This window comes from Mastigoproctus giganteus, chromosome 4 (assembly GCF_048544385.1).
Source record: "Mastigoproctus giganteus isolate SK-2022 chromosome 4, ASM4854438v1, whole genome shotgun sequence".
In the NCBI taxonomy this organism is placed as follows: domain Eukaryota; kingdom Metazoa; phylum Arthropoda; class Arachnida; order Uropygi; family Thelyphonidae; genus Mastigoproctus; species Mastigoproctus giganteus.
Window position 1 is genome coordinate 48,360,342 of NC_143578.1, and position 23,022 is coordinate 48,383,363.

General features: G+C 38.0%; 1 protein-coding gene across 2 annotated transcripts in view; it reads left to right on the top strand.

The window, feature by feature from the left end:
• Window positions 1–4,349: 4,349 nt before the first annotated feature.
• Window positions 4,350–23,022, top strand: part of LOC150086700 (atrial natriuretic peptide receptor 1-like) — a 193,772-nt gene continuing 175,099 nt past the window's right edge. The window contains exon 1 of one of the 2 annotated variants that reach the window (XM_090372702.1): window positions 4,350–5,211. In XM_090372702.1, the coding sequence (XP_090228828.1) occupies window positions 4,557–5,211 (655 nt within the window). In that variant the 5' untranslated portion in view covers window positions 4,350–4,556. The remainder of the gene's footprint in view (window positions 5,212–23,022) is intronic. The other variant, XM_090372707.1, reaches the window with a different exon arrangement.

Here is a 23,022-nt window from a genome sequence, read left to right on the forward strand (position 1 = left end):
CGTCTCCACGCACTTCATATCAGACTATAGACCTGTCTCTGAGTGCTGTAAAAAAATTGTTCCAAAATTTTTGCACAGGCGTATTACAGAAGGTCAAGTATCTCTGGCCACAACGACCACTCTCCATAACTTATCGAAAAATGGCTAATGGAAGTACTTCTGTGAGTGGGTTCATCGATGCGCAAGTTTAAGGAAGAGTTTATTTCGAAAAGAAGAGAGCACCGGCAAACCTTCAGCGACGAAAATTAAAATTACAGTAGATCCATCCTGTAAATTAAATGTATTTCAGCCCAAAATTTTATATGCCTCCCCATCTGGTCTAGTGTTCCTCTGTCTAACTTCAAAAAGATGACTTGTCTTGTTGATGTCTGTATTAAGCGTTAGAGCAATTAAGGCTATGAGGGACAGTATACTCTGTGTGTGTGTGTGTGTGTGTGTGTGTGTGTGTGTGTGTGTGTGTGTGTGTGTGTGTGTGTGTGTGTGTGTGTGTGTGTGTGTGTGTGTGTGCGTGCGTGCGCGTGCGTGCGTGCGTGCGTGCGTGTGTGTTTTGCCTGTTTGCTGGACGAAAAACTCGAGTTTCGGAAGGAGAAAATCATGCAACCATCGCCTGAGACAAACTAACTCAGTAGTATTATGAAAAACCTATCAAAAAACCCAAGACTTGCTTCATTAACGGGATTAGAACCCAAATCTTTTTCAGCCGGTGTGGGAAGATGCTGATAACGTCCAACCTGCTACCTTTCAGGGCTTTTGTCTTGCATATTGGTTTTAGTTGATGTCATTTAAAAGTAATATTCAATCATTGAGGTGTACTTTAAGGTTGCACGCCTTTATTATATGGAATCTCGCGTCCCTTCATAATGTATAATGTAGTTCTAACTAAACTCATAACGGTGCCCTCGCGGTAGAGCGGCTGGTATAATTGCCGTCCTCCTTCACACCGGGCGGAAAACTCCTGAATTCGAATACCGTCGATGACGTAAGGAATTTTTATTGGCCTTTTTTATAAAGTGGCTAAGTTGGTTATTCGCAACTCTTTGATCAGCTCGAAAAGAACTGGTGGGTTACGGCAATAGCAAGCTGATAGATAGCTTTGTCCGAACTTGTGTGGTACTTAGTGGCACTCTACGCATCGGAAATCTGGTCCTCTGCCCTGTCCGACCTACCTGGGGCAGTTCTTGGGACTTGAGTATTGGCTTCTTCAATCCTTCAATTCATCCTTCACGACATCGCCTTACTATCTCTAGGGCTATACTACATTCACTGCATAGAATGATCCCTTGGAAGCAAATCACCACACACAACATAATTACCCTCTCTAAGCTCATATCGGGTAGACTAGATGCTCCCAGCATCGATAACATCATCATCATCCTGCCCAAGAATAATCAACCTGCAAAAATCTACAATCAGACCTGCCCTCAGCCAAATCAGTTCGCTCAGTCATCTGTTCCCAGCAAGCACGATTGGACTCTGAACTACTTAAATATCAACCCTACGGCGATTTGCGTGGACAAGGCCTACATATAAAAAGTTTTTACTGATACTTTCACAATCTTGCAATTTTAGGTCTTCCATTTCATCATCGTTTTTCACAGCTTCTATATTAGAGGATGATCTGCGCACCTTCTGTTCCGGACAACCAACAGCGTCTTGTCGGCATCCCCGCACTCTTCTTGGACGAACACTGAAGTATTTACAGCATTTATGGAGAACATATTCTTACCTTTTGTAATTAATTTATTGACTGGATCTGTGTATCTTTTATATTACCCAATATAGATATTATATTAATTTGTTATAGTTGTTTTCACCCTCCTAGCATTTGATTGCTGTCTAGGGGGATGCAACTTTTCCATTACCTGAATTAAATTAAATCTAAAATATACAAGACGCAATATGGCTTAAGTCGCTGATGCGCCTAAAATATAACAAACAAACTATATCGGTGAAATAGACTGTCCAGGGCTATAAACTGTGAAAGAATGAAAAATTATTCGCCGAATGAAGGCTTCCGTAATCTTCATCGATAGCCAAGTTTATGCAACTAAACGTCACTTAAATGATCAAATATGAAAATACCCTTAACATTGACTTAATAAGTCCAAAAAAGAAACTTTTAGCTGAGATAGGTAAGAACACTTTTTGCTCTATTTACTTATGGATTCTTAATCATGTAATGTTAATTTTTAATTATTGATATATACTAATATACTGATTATCAGTACACCCTCTTCTCTTTATCAAGTTAGTCTGCAAATCTAGTTTAATGTTTCTAGTTTACGCCCCTCTTGTCATATTAGAGATTATAGCCTGTTAGAGGATAGCACAGTCTTTGTAGTTCTTGCTTGTACCCTTTTTAACTATTGTGTGGGTTTCTAATTACTCACTTGGATCAGATAACTCGCATTCAACCTGTGTTTTTGTAACTTTACGCTGTGGTCCATTTGGCTGTAGTACGCTGCATTGACCAGACGCAATACACAGATACATTAACTAATTAGGAATACTATAGTTTCTATTTTTATGTAGATGGTTTTGGTAAAAATTCTTTCGAATACAATACCAATAGAAAAATCAGTGATTAAAAAAAATTCACTTGTTTATTTACATCTGTTTAACATATTGCCATAAGTAATTTCCTGTTACTCAAGACGAAGTAACAGTAAGTTCTGACCGATAGTAATTAGCATCGTGCAAAGGACCTCCGACTGATAATTATTTCCAACATCTTCCTTCACTTTAAATGATGGCTGTTCTGTTTCATCATGCTGTAACCTGATTTTAAAAATTGCAAGAACGATGAAAGCCAACACTACCGACTAAACTGTCAGTTATAAATTCACCCGCTGCTCTCATCAATGAGGTCTAACACGTGAAACACCAAGCATACCCGAAACAGCTGTTGAAAAGCCCTAATAGATTTCAAGGTTACCAAGTCTAATTATTCATAAAAACTTAACGAGCAGATAGCAGAAACAGTTTTCATAAGTTGTTGTGAGAATTATCCGTAAGTTATTTATTTATTTTTAAGAACTAGGCGAAATCAAGTTTTTCATTTTTGTAAAACCAATACACATTTAACGCATGCGTATTAGATAGAAACGTTTTAGAGACGCCTTTACGATATTGAATCATTAATGAACTTTATTTTATTAATGAGCGCTTTACGAGAATACAGTCCATAATTTTTGAGAATAAAAAGTGGCTATTCTTTCACCGAAATTGTGTTACACTATTGTAAATTATTATAATGACTATTAAATTGTATTTAATTGATGCAATAATTCATATTATTTTATTCAGAGGTTATGAATTGAGAAATTCAGAGGTCGTCTCTGTTGTCCAGCACGAGATTGCGCATAAATGACCGTGGCAGAAGACAGAAAAGTATGCTGTTCATGAACAGGTAATGTCGTTGAAAGAATAATTGAATATAATTAACTATTTTTATTATATATGTCATAAAATAATCATTATTTTATGCATTTAAAAGTTAAGTTATTATTGTTAATTTGAATTAAGTAAATAGAAAAATGGAAATAACAAGCTGGCCACTAGTAGGCTATTTTATATACAGTGTCCCAAAAGTCACTATCTGGCTAAATAAGATGAATTTCATTTTTGAAGTTTAAAAAAAGTTTTAAAAAAATTAAGAGTTTTGAGTTATGTATGTAAGTAATGATTTTCCGGTTCATTTTCTGTATTATGTATACAAATATAATATTGCCATTAAAACCTTTTTTTTTTTTTTTTAAATTCGCCTTATTTAGCCTAATAGATAGTGACTTTTGGGACACCCTGTATATTAGAAGTTAGACTTACTAAAGAAACTAAGGGGGTGTCGGATATTCGCTTCAATCACGATAATCTACGGAAGTTTATACCCATTTACTGGCGGACGCGTGTAGTGTTGACACTTTCAATACGGTGCGGAACTACTATGCAGCGTTTATCTACAAGCAACGCGAGTAACTTATACGTTTTCTGGTGTGGCAGATGGGTTTAATCTGAGTGTCGATTATTATCAGTGATTATTAAATTATTGGTTAACTAAGATAAGATTGTGGAAATTACTCTTGGGTAGGCAGAATTGACAATGCCCGACATCCATAAAGAAGTAGAAGAAGAAGCGGGGGGAAAGCTGCTATTAATAACCGTATCTCTCTTCTCTTTTACTCAGTGTGTGTGTGTGTGCGTTTTTCTCACCGACGCCTGGAAGGTACTCGAGGCGAAAAATAGAGGTAAACTTTTCTTGCACAGAGCAGTCGCTAAGCCAACAGTTCAAGTGTCGCCGATGCGACACCAAGTTAGTCGCGTGCAGCACACTACGCATTCATTCACTAGGTAGGCAACTGTCCAGGCTGGAGCATGGCAATCAGGCCGTTTTCACTGGTGCTCGTCAGTGATCCCTTAAAGACCGCGATACTTGATTCCATTTTTTTGCAGTTATGAGACTTTTTTATGTGTTTGTGTGTAATATTGAACGTCCCATGCAGTTCAGACAAGTATATAGTGGTGGTGGTGACTTCGATTAGCTTTATTTTTGATTGACCATGAAACACAGCCTGCTGCTTAGCGTGGTGGTGGGATCATTGTGGAGTGTCCTAGGTGAAAGGTACAATATAGCCATTCTCATGGTCAACGAGTCCGCTAGAAACAGATTTGATAATCAACATTTTGGTCCCGCTATTGACATTGCTGTCGATCGTTGCGAGACGGACTATCAGATATCATTGAATCTTCTGGAAGGATATTATCGTGACCATAATTCCGAGACAGATTCTCTAGGAGAAGCCGTCAAACTTTTATATGAAAACAAAATCTCGGCATTTGTAGGGCCGGCACTCAGTGATGATTTACAGGTTGTGGGTCGTCTGGCCACTTTCTTTAACATCCCAATCCTGACTGGTCTTGGAGATGTGCTTCGAAAAAGAGAAGAATTTCGCACCCTCATACGGGTATCGTATGATCTCCAGGATAAGGCTAAAGCCTTTCTTGCTTTCCTGCAGAATTTTCAGTGGGATTACTTTGGGATGATCTACAGACTTCGCGATGTCTATTATGACACGCTAGCTTACCACCTAAACAACCTTGCACAAATGAAGAACTTTACCGTTACTTGCACAGCAACTTATGAACGTGATGAAAATAAGACTGTGGTGACGAATCTCAGACAGGTCATGGAGGAGATGAGGAAATGCAGTAGAAGTAAGTGGTCTCTAAGATGGCGCTTAACTTTTCAGAAAGAACAAATTTATTCGTTCTGTTTAAAAGTAAATTTTTATTAACTTTTTTTTTTTTATTGACATTTGAGTAACCTTTTCTTCCCCTACTTTTGAGAATTCTTATCTAATGGAGATTTATCTAGTTTTTGCAATTATTTTTTTATTTTATCGGTGGTAGATTTTATTGGATGAAATTTGGAGTTCCTTAAAGCGGATATATTTAGAATTTGACTTATTTATTTTCCATTCAGTTCCAGATAGTTCATTTAGAATGGAAATTTCAACTTACACAACGAAACATCATTAAAAATAAAATTAGTAAATTAGGTTTGCATCGACGGCTATGATGTCCTCACTGGTAGTCCAGTGGTTATAATTTCTGTTCTCCTCACCTAGTGAAAAAGATTTGGGTTTGAATTCTGTTAATTATGCGGTTCACTTATTGGCTTTTTTTTTTTTTTTCAACAACGTGGCCGAGTTAATCGGTCTTGGGAGATAGGACAGGGTTATATACACTAATTAGAATATAATTAGAATATAATTAGTGTATATAACCTAATTATACCTAAGTATATTCTAATTTACAGATAGAATATACTTAGGTCTCATAGCCTTTGTAGGTTTGGCTTTTCACACCCACACATCGATTGCCATTTTAAAATTATGAAGTACCTCCCAAAAGCAGGTAAAGGCGAATAATTTAAATAATGGCTAGCTTGAAGTGGGCTAAAAAGAAGAAGCAGTCAAGAAGGAACGAAATTCAAGCATGTTTTATTTGGTCCTTGACCCACAAGGTTCAGGAACCGGATTCAGCACCGTTCGGATGTTTCAAATGTACTAATAAAAATAATGTGAGTCAGCTGCTTAGCACCCAAGAACGACTTTAATAGCATTACCAGAGGAACACTTGTTTTCTCTCAACATATTCCAAGGATCTGACTCTATTTTGAACACTGTCGCAATTGATGCCAGAATTTCTTGCAACTTCACGGAAGTTATTGGCATTGGCAATGTCTTCTCCTTTCGCAGGAAGTGTTTTTAACAAGCTACGAAAATCATTTCTCTGTGCTTGTAAATTCTGAAAAATATCCATATTCAATATTCATACCAGATGCATGTATGTGTTGCGTCCGTACTCTGCGTATCAAGGGTAGGTTTGTCTGCTTTTTGAAATTAAACATTGGAGTTTCCTTGGTAGAAAAGCTCTTATGGTCTTCTCGAGATACTAATTCAGCACTTAAGTGGCCATGCCCAGAAAAAGTTTTTCCTTCACCATCCGCGCTAACTTTCAAAATTGTTATTTTCCATTTTCGTTTTGGAGTACAGCAGTATTATCCTAGTCAGTTATAGTGTGAGTTATAGGAAATAAAAAACAGGGTTCCCCAAACAATAATTTGCTTTATTGGGAAACCAGTTTACCAAATGAGATCTTACTACCCTTTCTTAACGTAAACATCCCTGGAGTTTCAAACATCAAACTCATTTCTAATTAGTTAAACTAAGTTAGTGGAAATATAGGTTTTCTAATAATTTCTTTATAGAAATTTACTGCAGGTTGAGAAGACCTTGAAATAATGTGACGCGACTCATAACAAAGCTGGAATGTCAAGGCCAATTAGATTCAATAATTTCAAAATCTGAAGGTGTTATTTTTAAGTTCTTAAAATGTCTGGAATCTTAAACCATTAGATCTGTGAGAAAATTAGTTCTGCATGTATCTATTGCTACTTTTGAAAATGGTGTCATTTATAACATTTGTTTTCTCTATTTCAATTAGCGAATAAACCTACCTCTCGCAATTGAATAAGGAGAAAAGGCACATGGAGAAAAAGAAGAAACAGATTGCAGTGTGTAACGAGCCTAAAACAATGTGAAGCGGTTGTTTGTATAAGCTAAATGTAGTGGCATGGGCTATCACTAGCCTGTTGTTATATTTTGGATAGCTTGCCGAGTCTTCCGGCCCTCGTGGGTAGCTCAGTTGGTAGAATTGTTGTCCTCTCCACACCGGACGGAAAATACTTGAGTTCGAGTCCCGTTAATGACGCGAGGAATTTTTATGAGCACTTTCTCGCAATGTGGCTGAGTTATTTGTTCTCATGCGAGGGTAGCATGATTTTTTCTCCCAGAAAATTACGTTTTTTGTCCAGCAAACAGAAAATCGACCCCAAAACACCCGCAGTATACACCATGGAGCAATATGGTTTTAGTTGCTGATGCTCTAAAAAAAAAAAAAAAAAAAACTTACCGAGTCTTCTGTATCTTATATAGCTAGCCCAGCGTTAACTAATTGGAAACACATCTCGGACCCCTTGATAGTGTGATGGCAGGGCCAGCTTAAGGCACGTTCGAGCGGTTACCCCGACAGAACGCCAAAATTTAGGAGACGCAAAATTCCCTGAAAATTCACTGATTTTCTGGAAATTTCAAGTCGGAGAGGGTGCACCAAAAAATCTCGCACAGGGCGCTGATGAACCTGGGGCCGCTTCTGTGGTACCAGTGGTGGTACCAGTGGTGTGATTGTACTGCACTGGAATCCTCATCCGCTTATACAGTCGTGCACTCTCTAAAAATATTGTAAGTTCGCATTTATTAACTCCCACAAATTAATATATAATTTTTTTTTAATCGTATGAGGCCGCGCATACGCACTTTGAACTGACCTCACGATTCTCTCAGCAAGCCCTGGAACGCCCATACAAGAATACGAAACACGACTGTTAATAGAGTGTTAACAAGTCCAGTTTTGCGTATATTAATGGAATTTCTGCGAAAGGGAATCGGATCCGATGAACCTTTCCGCTTCTTCCTCTTAAGATCTGATTTTTTGGAAGGTTGGGTTTACACTAGACGCCATATAATAATAGTTGTCAGTATAACGTTTTTTGTAAAGTACATTTTGTACATTAATTTTTCATGCCTCAAAATGTACATTAAAGCACATTTTGGGGCATGAAAAATCTTGACTTAGCTATTTGAAATGTTTCTTTTCTTTTTACGCTGAAACAGCTAAGGCTATGAGGACTCCATGCAGTGTCTAAATTTCGTGTATTCTTAGTCGATTTGTTTGTTTTTTTGGATGAAAACCAAGTCTCTGAGGGAGAAAACTGTGTAGTCCTGCTTGGGACGGAATAATTCTATCATAGCGGTTAAAAGACAAAAATTCCGCCTATCTTGACTTAATTCGAACTCAGGTCTCGTCTACAAGGTATGGAAGGACAGCGATCAGAACTACTGTAAAGATGTATGGAAGTGTGCTATGTGAGATATATCGTACATTACGCATTGTCTAAAAATTTTCAAAAAGCTTTAAAAATATGTTATATAGTAAACAGAGTTGAAACCAAAGTGCAATTAAAATAGAAACAATGCAGGCCCACCGACACCAAAATTTTCGTGTTTGTTCATCGACAAGTATTTTCATATTTGCAACTAAGAGGAAGATCAAAGAACACGACAACATGGTCTTGATCTTCAAGACATTCTTGATTTCTTGAATGATGGGGAGAAGAGGGAGTTTGCCATATCATGCTTTGATGCTTGGTTTGTGGATCATACCGAAAGACATAGAATTCATCTCCTGTTATCACTGAATCCAAAAATTTAATAACAAATTCTTTGCTCTAAATTGCGATCACTCATTTTTCCTGCCGAAGGGTGAAAACACTGATTCACTTAAAGAGGCACGGTTCAATCAAAACTTAAACGATTGCAACGAAACAAAAACTAATATGTACAGAAAAAAAACAAAGTACAGCACGATATGCAGTGGCACGATATGCTATAGGCAAAAAAGATATCTGTCTAGGGCCCCCGATCAGGGGGCCCCCAAAACCACGGTTTCAAAAACTCATTGTTCTTTTTTACTAATATTTTTTAAGTGTTTTTTTATCGTTAATTGAACTTTCTATCTGCCAAGATCAATGAACTTTACTCGGTTGTACTACTATATGCGCTACTAAAAAAAAGCGTAATTTGAAAATTACGTTTTTTTTTTAAATGGATTTTGATGAAATTTTATATTTAGTTCTATGTCATATAATTTGTTTGTTTTGATGTCACAATAAAATAAAACTGAAAATGTTCTTTATTATTTTTTTCTTTAGATGGGGCCCCCAAATTCGATTTTGCCTTGGGCCCCATATAACGCTCCACTGACGATATGAACTTTGTTGACATGCGCAGTAATAAGGCGTTTGTAAGCAACGATTCTCGTTTCAATTTAGTCACACCTTGTGTACGAAGCAATATTGCCCTAGTCACTGATGCCCCTAAAGCTCTATTACAACAACAACCTAAGTCTGGTTTCCTTTTGTCATTTATTTATTTTGTAATATCTTAAAGCGGACAGTAATAAAACTAACAGCTGGACGTTTGTAATAATTTGAACTGATAATAGTAAAATATATGAATTTGTTTGGAGCTGCAAATGCTTCCTTGCCACTCTCGGTTGTACTACTGTACTGAGCTACCAAAACAATTTGTGTTTCTATCCCACTTTCATTTATTCATTATTAATTGATCTCTTTTTCGTTGCCTGTTTCCTTCGAGCAAACTGAAAATGAAACCTCGGAATAAGGTTGATTTTAAGATATCCTTAGTTGTTTTGAGCAGTGTAGAAGAGACAGTTGAAAACATCTAAATTCTTTCAAGAAAAGTAAACTAACACCTCCTTGCATCAGGAAATTTCTCAACAAGAAGACTACTTTTCACTCAAATGGTAGTCAAGAGAGTGCTTACCCCTGAATACATCGCTTCTCCCATAAAAACAACCATCTGGACCTAATTCCCGCTGTTCCACAGTCAATTAAAGAGACGCTAATAGTGAAAGGATACAAGCAACTCAAAAACTTTTCTAAAAGGAACCGTTGTACTTAGTTTTTTTTTTTTTTTTCTTACTAGAAAATATTTTCCCTCTTATTTGGGTGACCCACGAAACTTCTCCGTGAGAAACATTCAAGGAAGCACCCCTAGCCCAGTTAAAGAGGTCATTTGTAGGTCATTTCAAATGATTTAGAAAATAAACAAAGGAAAAAGGAAATTAATTAATTAAAATGTATAAATGAATTGAAGCAAATTAAGTAAATTATATAAATAAATAGATAAAACTGAAAATAAATAAAGCCAAGTAATTCATTAAGGTTTTTTTTTTTTTTAATTTAGAGACGAAATATTTTCAAACTGTTGCACAATAACAATTTATTTATTTATTTATTATTATTATTATGACGGCCTTATTATTCCTAATTGCTTTTTTCCGAAAAAAATATTTTCGTACATTTATTTATTTATTTTAGTGCTCATTAGTTATTTATTCACTATAGATGTTTAATAATGGACGGTTGAAGGGAAAGAGAAGTACTCCAATTGATTTGTGATTCATGTAAACAGCAAAGTACGAAATTCCTGTATTCGTTTTCAAAAAATCATAGTAACAGTGATACTTTAATGAAATTACTCGCAAGAATTGTGTAATACAGTTCTTGTCACAGAGTTCCCGTTTTAAATTATTTAACAAAAATTCCACTACAGAAGTAAGAATTAAAATGCTAATTATCATTATTAATTAGTATTTTTGGTATTTGGTATGTTGGGGGGGTCTAACGGTTCCTGGGATTTCTCCCATCTCCGCGTATGTTCTCTGTATCTGTGAAGCCAGAGATTTAAAAGTGTGTGGGATATGTACTATGTAGTATGTTGTGCCCATTGTTCATCCGGCCTGTTAGACGCCGGGCCCCCTAGTGGAGCCCGACGTTACCAATCCCAGCCACGGGTAGGCCGGCCGGGTGTTACCAGTGATTGAATCAGTACTCTGGCAGGTCCTGGCACCTACTTCCCTGGGATTTCAGTGGCAAGGACCAAAATAAATAAAATAAAAATTAGAAAAATAAATAGTCGCGAGGATGTTTTATTGCGAATTTGGGTTTTTGCTTTAGGAGCACTGTTTGGGGTTTTACGCTGAAGGTTTTGATAAAGCCTAATTGGGTCGGGCAAGAATTTTGGTGTGGCTTAGAATTTTGATTTAGTGCTAATCGATGTGTGAGATGACAGATTTGTGTGGGGAGGCAAAAGGCTGGGGGGTGAAATAGGAAGAAGTGGGGTCGATAGGGAAGGTGACCCCCTGTTTTTCAATGGGGCATGCCCATGCCTCACCAGAGGGAAATAGGGTTGGCAAGGGGGAAGGGAGCATGTGTTTCCCTTCCCACAATTGTTTCCCCCCCACAAGGGATTAGGGTTTTAAAGAAGATTTGATAGCCAGATGGCACTCTAGTTCTGATGTCATTCCAGTTTTCATCATTTTCAGGAACTTCGTTGTGGCGCGTTTGTATCAAGTCAGAGATGGTCGGCTGCAGGATTCTTGCTTTGGTCTCTCCCAGAAGGAGTAACCCTGCGCAGTCTCTTGAGTTTCAAATGGCGTGTCTATTTCTTCATGCTGAGATTTTATTCTTTTGCTCTTGCTTTGACTCTTCTGTGTCTCTCCTTTATTTTTACTTCGTCCATGACATTTGGTTTGTGCTGTATCTATTGGATGTTATTGTCCTCCCGAGGATCAGGTTGCATTGCTATAATTGTTTTCCTTCTTGTGAATAATTGTATTGCGAAGTTAGTTAGTGCTGTGTACTCTTCCTGAGTGTCCAGTAGTCGGGACTCTTGGTAGATTAGGTTATACTGAATTCTTACAATAAGACTTGCTCTTATATCTTCATAGTTGTCGCAGTCATGCATGACGTGACTCCAAGTCTCTGGTTCTCCACATGGACAATTCCTGTCTTCTATTATGTCCATTGTGTTTAGTTTATCTCTGAACGGGCCGTGGCCTGTTAATAAGTAGGTAGTGTTGAGGCCCGGGTATATCCATGCTAGTGCTTTTGGGTACATTTTTGTTACAAGGGGAAGAAATTTGTGGGTTATTGCTCCTTTGGTGGTTTCATTCCACCTTGTCTGCCAAATGTGAGTTAGGTGTGCATCAATTCTTTTTTTCTCCTGCTTCCAATCATTGGTAACATTGAGGGTTTAGCCGTTAGTTGTGATTGGTATTGCCTTTTTGTAATAATACATTAATACAGTTCGTACTACCTCTAAGTCAAGGGGCAGTGCACCAGCAATGACCTGAAGCGCTGTCGTACTGTATTGCTTGCTCTAGTGATGGTTAGTAGTATGTTCCTTTGTATTGTTTCTAATATTTTCCTATTTGTTGCTGTGTTGGTCTTCGTCATCCATACAGGTGAGCCGTAGATATTTGCTGGTATAAATAAGGCTTTATAATATAAGGAGAGGGTCCTCTTGTTTAGTCCCCAGTCCTTTCACGTTATTCTTAGTATGAGTCCTGTATATTTGCGTATTTTCTTCCTGAGGTAATTTAGATGGGGTTTAAATGAGAGATTGCTATCTATAATTATCCCTAGGTACTTTATCTGGTCGGTTAGTCTGACAGTGGTACCTTCTATTTTGATTTGTGGCGGCCTGTTTAATTTAAGCTTTCCTCTAAGAAGGACGGAGCTGGTCTTTTCCGGTGCTATTTTTAGATTGTTTATTTTAGCCCACTCCTGTAGGGTTTGCACTACTTTGTTTGCTTTCTTTTCCAGATTTGCTCTTGAGTCCGCTGCTGTGGATAAAATCAAATCATCAGCAAAGGCCTGTGCCTCCACATCGCCCAGGTCCTTGCAGAGTAAGCCATCTAGAACAATGTTCCACAGGAGTGGCCCCAGGACCGATCCCTGGGGGCAGCCCCTGCAGACAAGACGGGTGAAGCTAGCATAAGGCGTGAGGATTTGCACTTCCCTCTTCGTGAGATAGGATTTTAGACTGGCATAAAGATTTTGTGGCAAAGATGCAGCACGGAGCCTTGCCAGGACGCTCGGCCACCAGAGGGTGTCGAACGCCCCAGCAAAGTCCACTGCAATCACTAGAAAATACTTGTTGGTGCATTGCGTGGCTTTGTTGACAAGATCCAGAATTGCATCTGTGGTTGAAGAACCCTGTTTAAAGCCATATTGTTTTGGAGTGCTGAGATTTGCTTCTGTGTAGTAGTGTTCGATTCTCTTGTGCAATAGCCTTTCGTAAATCTTGCTAACTGTCGATAACAGGGCTATCGGTCTATACGATGTTGGTAACTCCAGTGGTTTTGTTGGGCTTTTTGGTATCAATTTTAGTATAGCTGTTTTCCATTGAGTTGGAAAGTGGCCTTGTGCCAAGCAGCAGTTATAGAGTCGCAGAAGGAGTTGGGGAACATATTCTGCTGTCTTTTTAATCATTTCTGGTTTGATTAGATCTGAACCTGGACATCGCTTGTTTTTTGTTCTGCTTGTAGCCTCTTGTGTCTCTTCAAGAGTGAATGGCGGTTCTTTTTGGGTGTTTGCATATTGCGCGTTTGTTTGGCATATTTCTGTCTGCTCCAATGTCATCTCTGTTGGTGGTTCCTGTATGATTGTTGTAAGAATATTTGTTACTGAGTCTTTCCACGTTGGTCATAGTGCCTTGCGGGGTTTAGGTTGCCATTGTCACTTCGCCTCTGGGCAGCCTGCTGGTTGTGATTTTGTACCCCCCAGGGGTAAGTATTTCCTTTTGTTTGGACAAAGTTATGCCAACTTTCCCTTTTGCTCTTTATTGATTTTGTCTGTGTACTGGTTTTTGAGTTGACGATATCTTTTTCTCAATTCCGCAACTTCCGCTGCCGGCCACGTTCTTCTTGCCCCTTGGAATTCTTTTCGTTTCGCTTGTACTATCTTTCTCAGTCCTTGGAGCTCTGGTGTCCACCATGTTGCTCTGGAGTTGGGTACTCTTCTTTTCATGGCTACTTCGGCTGCCCTGGTAATCATTTCGGTCACTTCTCTTTGCAGTGTTTTTGGGTTTTCCACCTCAGGAGCCAGATTTCCGTGCGTTTCCATGTAGAGTTGCTCCTGGTTACGAAGATTCTCTTTAAATATGTCTCAGTTAGCTTTGTGAACATTGAATCTGCTCTGCATCTGCCTTATTATCGGTGTTCTTTATAGGTTTCTTTTTATGGAGTATGTAATTGTCCTATGGTCAGATGTTGACCAATCACTTTGGACTGTCCAGTCTGATATAATTCTCTATATTTTTTGTTACCATAGTGACGTCTATGGTTGCCTCCCAAAGCGTGTTGCAGAATGTTGGGAGACAGAAGGGTTGGTTAATAACAGTGAATATCGAGTTTGTTAGGAAGTCTTCCAACTTCTGTCCATTAGCCGTTCCTCTGCGGTCGGGGGTGCGGCTATGCCACAGTGGTGATCCACGTCTGCCCCAATAATTATCTTGTGTCCGTCTAAGATTGATTGTACGTTCTCTAAGTACGCTGTGGCAAAGTCAATTTCTATGCGAGGTCTACAGTAGAGAGCGATGACGTAAATGGTTCCAATCGAAGTGATTAACTGGGCACAGACTGCCCAAGGCGTGCAGAGCTGCTGGATTTTTGTAACAGTTATATCCGTATTCCTTACGATTATTGCCGCCCAAGGCGTATCCTCTGTGCAGTGCACAATTTGTAAGATATGGGATATCATCTCACCTGTTTTTGGTGGGTGTACGGTTCCTGTACGATTATGAGGTCAGTGTTTTCCTCGTCTGCCTTCTTTCTTATCTGCTCGACCACTGCCCGAGCAGGCTGCGCATTAAGCTGTTGTATTTTCAGTATCCCGGTGTTGAAGGTTTGTTTAGGGAGAGAACCCACAATCAATCCTGGATTGGTATAACTCCTTGGTTCTGATGTATGTTGGACATTTTGCGTCTCTTAAGGAGTGCGCATGCTCTAACTTAAGGCTTTTACAGTTGGCGCAGACAGATTCGCTAGCTTTATTTGGACAGTTTCTAAACTCGTGCCCTTTTTCGGAGCAGTGGCCGCAGGTCGGCTCCTTCTGGGAGCAGGTGTGTGTAGTTTGGCCAAACTTACAGCAGCGAAAGCACTTTGGAATGGCCACGTGCTCCCCGTAGCGCAGACAGCTCCACTCGATGTAGATTCTTGATTGTGCCTTGATCGCTTGCCAAGCAACTGGGGTCAGCTGGACTGTCCAGTTGCTGTTAATTTCATTTCTTGCTTTTGTTTTAAATTTCGGTATTATAAGATTTTTAGCCTCTTGGTCTGGGATCTCATGATTGTTTGTAGATTCTTTGTAGATCTCATGTACTAGCTGTTCAGCTGTCATCTCGGAGTCAACGTCAAACACGACTATGGAGGGACCCTTTTTCTTCGGGATCTCCGCCCTTAACCCGAGCGTTGTTATTTTGGTATTTGTTAGGATCTGTTCGGCTTCTTCTTTACTTGCCGTTTCTATTACTATCCCATCCTAATTAGTAATGCGCTTTGAAATTGGGGATTTCATGTGTCATTGATAATTTAATGCACTTTTCGTGAGTTGTGATAGGATTCGATACGCCTTATGCGATGAGCGAGAGTGCATAGCACGCGTTCCTTGAGTGAACCGGGGTTCAAGCCCGTGACTACTAAATGCGATAACTATTTGTATTGACGATTTATTGTAAACTCTACTGACTTGGTTGTCGTGCCGGAGTATAAACAGAAAATTTATTTATTATTGGAAGGTTACCATATGTCATAAAAATAATGAATTAACTTACGTAGGTTAGTCTTAGTATTGTGTTACAATCAATGCATATATGTGTACGGGTAAAGATAAGGACAGTGTGATAATATTTTACACTATATTGCCAAAAGTATACGAACACCCTGGGAGTTTGGAAAAAGTGAACCATCCGCAGATCGGGAATAGGCATAAAAAGCAACTACATTTACACTAGAAGTAAACAGATCGAAATACAATGGATGTGTTCGGGACGTTGAGCAACAAAGCGACTTCCAACGGGGAGACGTCTACTACTATAGCTGAGAAACGTTCTGATAGACCACTGAAATTGATAGAAAGCAACTTTAGGGCACTCTGAAGAGTGGTGCATAGCTCCATCTCTCTTAGCCCTTTTCAAATACTGTCAACTTGGAGTTCAGGAACGCAACGCGAATTGATATTAGTACAAGGACGATACGTATGGAGCTGCAAATTTTACAGAATAGCTGCACCACACGAATTGAACATCAGAGCACGCAGTGCACAGCTTTGGTCTGCCTGGTGCACAATCATAAAAACAAAAAAAAAAAAAAAAAAAAAACTATTATATTAGGGTCACCCGGTAATTTCTTGCATATACCCTTCCCTTGTGTATTGTGTCTGTAAATTGCGTGTGTTCTCTGTTCGATTTGCTTGTTTTGCTGGACGAAAAAAAAACCCAGTTTCTGGGTGGGTGAACCTTACTATCTACGCCTGGAACTGACTAACTCAGCCACGGAGTGAAAGAAGCCTTTTAAAGTTCCTCGCGTCATCGACAGGATTCGAATGCGGCTTTTCCTACTCAGTGAGGGAGGACGGTGACAAAACCACTGTGCTACCGCGCAGACTGGTATCCCGCCTGTAATTTGGCCCTGGAATGTTAGAAAAGATGACGAATCATGGTAAACAAGGCCCTCGTGGGAAGCACAGCTGGTAGAATCGCCATCCTCCCCACACCGGGTGGAAAAGACCTTTGTTGGAGACCCGTCGATGACTTGAAGAATTTTTATAGGCCTTTTCACAAGGTGCTGAGTTAGTCTGTCTCAGCCGAGGGTAGCATGTTTTTTCTCCCGGAAACTCGTGTTTTTTTACAGATAGTATACACGGAGAAATATGGCTTTAATCGCTGATGCTGCTACAACAGTAAAAACAACAATGGTACATACACGGTTTTGTGATGTGATGACCATGCCTCAGTCTGGTGAATGACCAGAGAATGTTATTTATCAGTATGTCTTCTCAGCTGTGAAGTTTTAGGGAGGAGCTTCCACTATTTGGGGTTGTTTCTGGTGGTTTTGGCTCGGACCAATGGCCATTGTTCCTGGAAAATGAATGTCACGCGGTACATTGCACAACATTTTTTTATTTTTTTTTTATTTAAAACAATACACATACAACAGCAAAACGATTAACAGTGTATGCTTAAGCAATCTGTACACAGTTTCGCATTTTTAAAAGCCAGTTTGAAAAATGGTAAATAGTTCAGCAGAAAAGGAAAATATTTAAATTAGGGAAAAAAATTAAAATTAACGGAAAAACTGAATACAACTAGACAGGGCAGCTGTCTACACTGGAGATACTTATAAAACTGAAACTGGCATATTCCCTAATTGAGACTTGAACTGTTTGTGGATTGTTGAAGAAATGTATGTTGGATGAGTTGGAACTCTGAAGAGACCGTTAGTGGACTATGCTTTATGAAACCAGAATTGAAGAGGAGACGTAAAATGTTACGTTCCAAACTTTTTCTTAAAAACACATACACATTTACTTTATGAAGGCTTTCAGGGCATTATATGCCCCTGATAATACTTTTGCCAGAAGTTTGATGTCAACTACTGTTCTTCTAATGCAGAGATGTTTCTGGCTAAAAGTAATCGCAGAGATGGGTCGTAGTAAATCATGTAATAGAAAAGTGGGTTCCTGAAGATGAGGTACAACAAAGTTCTTTTGTAATGCTTCACTTTTGTCGGAATGTGTTTTAATGTCATACTGCACAGCCTGTAGCCACTTAGTTTAAAAACATGGATCTTCAAAAGCTTCATTGACCTGAAGGACTGAACAAAAATGCCACTTCGCTGTTATCAAAAATTGGCTCACGTCCACTGACGAGAATAAAATGTGTAACCAAGGCCAGAAGTGGATCGACACATTATTAAATATTGTATCAATAAAAGGTTCTTTGAAACGTGCATGTGTCCCTTTACTTTTGGCAATATGGTATATTTCTTAAAATGTCAAAATATTATTTATGAAGTGCTGTGTAAAGTACGTTAATTAATAAGTATAACTGTAAATACAGTTTATGAAAAGAATTTATTCTCAAATATAACTATAATTTAAATTTTCGGATTCGTGACTAGCGAGATAAAGCGGAAATAGTTATGCCCCTCTCTCCAATTTGTCCTTATGTAAATACAGAGATAAAAATTAATCTTAAATATAACGATAACTGAACTGAAACTAAAAATTTTTAATAAACATGTCCATTTTTAACTGAAAATTACATCCTTAAAAATACATATCGTATGTTTCTATTTTTTTAATTAAAAAAAAAAATAAACAAGATACATAGCAATATACTGTTAGTACATATATGTACTGTTAATGCTTATATTACATATTACTGTTATTAATTTTAATCTAAATAAAACTTCCATTAATTGATTTAAAGGAAGTTATTAAAATAAATTAATTAAAGGAAACAATTATGTACTCGTTTGGAATTACTATGTTAGAAAAATCACTCACCAGATGAATGTAAACATCAGCTGTTCAACCATAAAGTAGGCTTAAATGTATCACAGGATAGGATCCGACTGCCGATGTCAACATCTCTAAGTTTGCTCTTTCATGTTTTCGCTTTCCGTCAGTACGTTTTTCTCCTTAACATGTCAACTAGCACGACATAGGTCACGCCATTATTTAGGAACATGACTTTTTTTTTTTTAATTAATGGATCAAATACGTGTCACATCGGATTGAGGCTCAAAATTATTGGAGCTTTTTAAATTTTGTTGCACTGCAAGAACCTTTCAATACCAGTGAACCTGAAAGAGACTCAAAACTAAAGGATGGTAGCTTCTAATGTGCAGGCGCCTCTGCTGTTGAATGATTGGAATCTGAGCTCTACGACCGGATGTTCTCCCTGACGCCATCTTTCTGACAGATGAGCTGTGAAATAATTTGTGTTTTTTGGACTACCCCTATGTATATGCGTGCTTTCTAAGAATGATTTATTGAAGGAAGCCAACGAATTCTGGTTAGAAACTCCTCAGTTCTGTTTCTAAATACCGATTAGCAGAAAAAAATCCCCAGAATCGCTTTCCTTGAGGCAGCGAAAATATAACGCATCCCTGCTAGGTAAACAAATCGGAACGTGCAAGGATTTGACCGACACGGATCGGCACTAAAGTCTGATACTTGGTGGCATGCCCTCGTTTGTGTACAGTATTTGAGTGCATGCAAAAAATTTGGTGTATTCTGGTGACATCTTGCTCTAACTTGCTTTGGTAATGTAAGTAAGTGGCCTACTTTTTCTATCACGTATCTGATGTACGAGATGGGCAAAACTGATCTACTTCAAGACCCTTCACGAAACAAATCATTCATTGGATAAACAAAATCTTTAGAGTCAGGGATGCCTCTAAAAATTTTGAGGCATCCCCGCAAAATTGAGGTAATGTGATATTCCAAGGTGTGGGCTAAACTTCTCTGTAACATCACTTTGATCCAGTAACAGCTGAAAGTGATTTACATGATCGATCAAGTGTTTTTCAACTTCTTGCAAGACAAGAATTAATGTCCTTTTCAAAGCACACAACCTTAAAATTTAAAAAAAAAAAATTTTAGAATTATGTACCCCTAACATTTTTGTGTCACAACTTCAAACTTTTGAATTTTTAATTATATTTCGTTGCCTTATCCTCCATACACACGGTGTCTAGTCCTGTCCTATTAAAGTATGGATTCTCATTTTAGATCAAGCACCACTTCGGCTAGGTAACTAGGGCTGTTGTGATTGTAGGGTTTTATGTGAATCAGCAACTTAAACTATATTGTGCCGTATATAATATGTCTGTAAATTGCATACGTTCTTTGATCGCTTTGCTTGTTTGCATGAAAAACCCGAGTTTCCGGAAAAAAAATCATGCCACTCTCTTCTGAGACCGACTAACTCAGCCACGTTGTGAAAAAACAAGCATGTTACATTTCAGTCGCGTTAACAAATAGTAATAATTCATGATTGATAACAAAACAAATCAACCATCGACATGAAAATTTGGTACGATTTCTAAAATATTCTAAGTAAGCATTGAAATTTTGAATTGGATCAGATCTCCTATTCCAAATTTATAATAATATACAGTATTTCTGTAGAGAAAAGTGGGGAGGAAATTGCTCTGAAATCAGAATTGAACTTAGAACCATCCCAGGGCCAACAGAATATATGTTGAAAAATTTTTAGCGCTCCTCATTTTTCTTGTCGATTAATGCAAAAACATATTTTCATTTTTGCCGAGTTTTGTGGTGGGGGAAGGGAGGGGAACGGTGACTGTGAAATCGTAATTTTCCAAAGGACCAACAGAACGTAGATTGAAAATTTGTCTTCTATTCAACTTTTCGTTTTAGAGTAATATGCGAAACATACTTTTATTTATATGAATAGATTTTTGTGGTCTGGAGGGCAGGGGGTGGCTATGATTGATCTTAAAAGCTTTCCGGGGACTAACGAAACACGCTGAAAAAGTGATATCTATTGAACTTTTAAGAAAACGTAATGGAAGCACGTTATCGGATGTTTAGACATTACTTAATAAGAATTAAGTAATGTCTAAACATCCGATAACGTGTTTCCATTACAAGTTACGTAATATAAGCAGTGTGTTACATTCCAGGCGCACTTTCTTTTTTTCTTAAAATTAAATGAATTTTTCTTTCTTCTGTGATTAACTGAAGCGAAAAGTAAATATAGTTATCTTTTTATTAATTAATTACTCAGATTATAAGTTTATAGAACACGTAATAAAATTATATAGTTTTACGTTCTCTTGATAGCCGTTCAGTTTAATTACAACTGTATGATGATTATTACTATCCTCCTGTAGACTTTTTTCGAGTCTCTTTTTTTTTTTTTTTTGGTGCATCGGCTTCTGTGGCCATAATGCACCTCCCAAGGTTTTTGCAGTACTTTGATCGAAGCCCGAGGCGGGATTCGAACCCGCGACCTTTGAGTTGGCAGGTAGGCACTTTACCCACCCGGCTAGCCCGGTCAGCCTTTTCTCTCTGTCTATGTGTATCTCTTCACAAGCAACACCACGTTCACAAGTCTTACGTTCACAATTATTATTTCATATAGAAAATATGAAATAATAATTGCTAGATTTCTATTTGTCCGATTTTAATGAAATTTAGCTGGTTAGACAAATCTTTCTATATGAATCAAATGTAAAATTTCATGAAAATTCGCTCACTGGACGTGAAGTTGTTACATTCGAACGGACATGGTGAAGACAATAGGAGCTTATGCATATATGCTAATGCGCCTAAAAATAATAATAAAAAAGTAAAGGTACCATACCCGAGCTTGTCACCCATAACTCACGAGGGAGGGGGGGTTGGGAATCCTACTTCCTCTGCGTGGGATCGACTAACTATAGACGACTGAAGACTTCCACTGAAGACTACTGGAAAAATTCCTCCAGTTATCTTCAAACGAGTGGCAGACAGTGCTGAATCGGGCGGACTAAGCTGCCACCGAGGATGAACGCTCCATACAGTATCAAAAACTACAAATTCTGGAGCCCCCTCGAAATTCTCGAACGGCTCCCTCTCCATGTGCTTTTAATGGACATCGTCCAGTAACGATGGACTAGTCACCACTGACAACGATGTCCGACATTCGTCGATGTGCTGTCCGGCTTGTGATCAGCAGCTCTTCAATGAAAACCTATGTAGATAATGCAGTGCATTATTATGCTAATGAACTGATAGACACTACACTATTATATCACGTGGTAGATTAAGTACATGTAATTTATTATTATTGAAATGACACAATTTAAAGGAATTGAACCAACTCAATGCCAAACACTTAAAACAATTTATGGCTACGTTTCAGGAACTCAGTCGTTCCCGTCTTCAGGCGTAGGGGTTAGAACATTGAGGAGTGATACTGCAATCTTTCAATTTGACAGTGATATTTGCAGTGATTGTATTAAGTTAAATAGAGGATAATTCGATTATTTACAATACAATGTATTCTGATTATATCTACAAATATTATAATATACTCCATTATATATACAATTGCAGTCTAATTATTATACTTTTTCTTATTATTTAATTAATTTATTAATTCGTTAATTAATAAACATAGTTAATGAAAATTCCTTAGCTTTACTCTAAATTAGGTTGGGAGGGCTTACCTGTTAACGTGATACTAGAGTGGAGTTTCTTGGTGCGGTAGAAGTGGATTGAGTGTTTATATAGGTTGGGGTTGATTTGGTGTAGCCTACTATTGATGTAGCCAATGGGAGAGCAATTGTATATACATATAAGGGGGTATATTAGATGACAATTGTATATGTAATGGAATATATTATAACATTTGTAGATGTAATTAGAATGTATTGTATTGTAAATAAGCGAATTATCCTCTATTTAACTTAATTCAATCAATGCAAATATCATTATCAAATTGAAAAATTGTAGTATCATCTTCAAACAATGTTTTAACACTCGTAGGCCCTGAAGACGGGAAACAGTGAGTTTCCGAAACGTAGCTATAAATTGTTTAAGTGTTTAGCATTGAGGTGGTTCTATTCCTTTAAATTTTATCACTTCAATAATAAATTAATTAATCCACCACGTGATATAATAGTGTAGTGTATTAATTCGTTAACAAAATAATGAACAATCACGTAGATCCTCCTCTTCCAAGCAACTATGTAGTACAGCTTCCTGCGCACTGAAAATATGGAGTTCCAACGTAACCTTTGTTGACAAGAACTTCGCTCAGTTCAGTTTTCCGTTTTCTTCAAGAATTTGCAATTTCTATTCGGTTTTTTTTTTTTTTTTTTTGCCTGCCTAAGCGTTTGCACACACCTATGTCTCTGTCTTTCTTCTCTCTTTCAGCTACACCAGCTACGGCCGACTTTGCACGGCTATCTGTATTAACTATAATGTTTTTTCTAGCTGCCATGAATACCAGGATC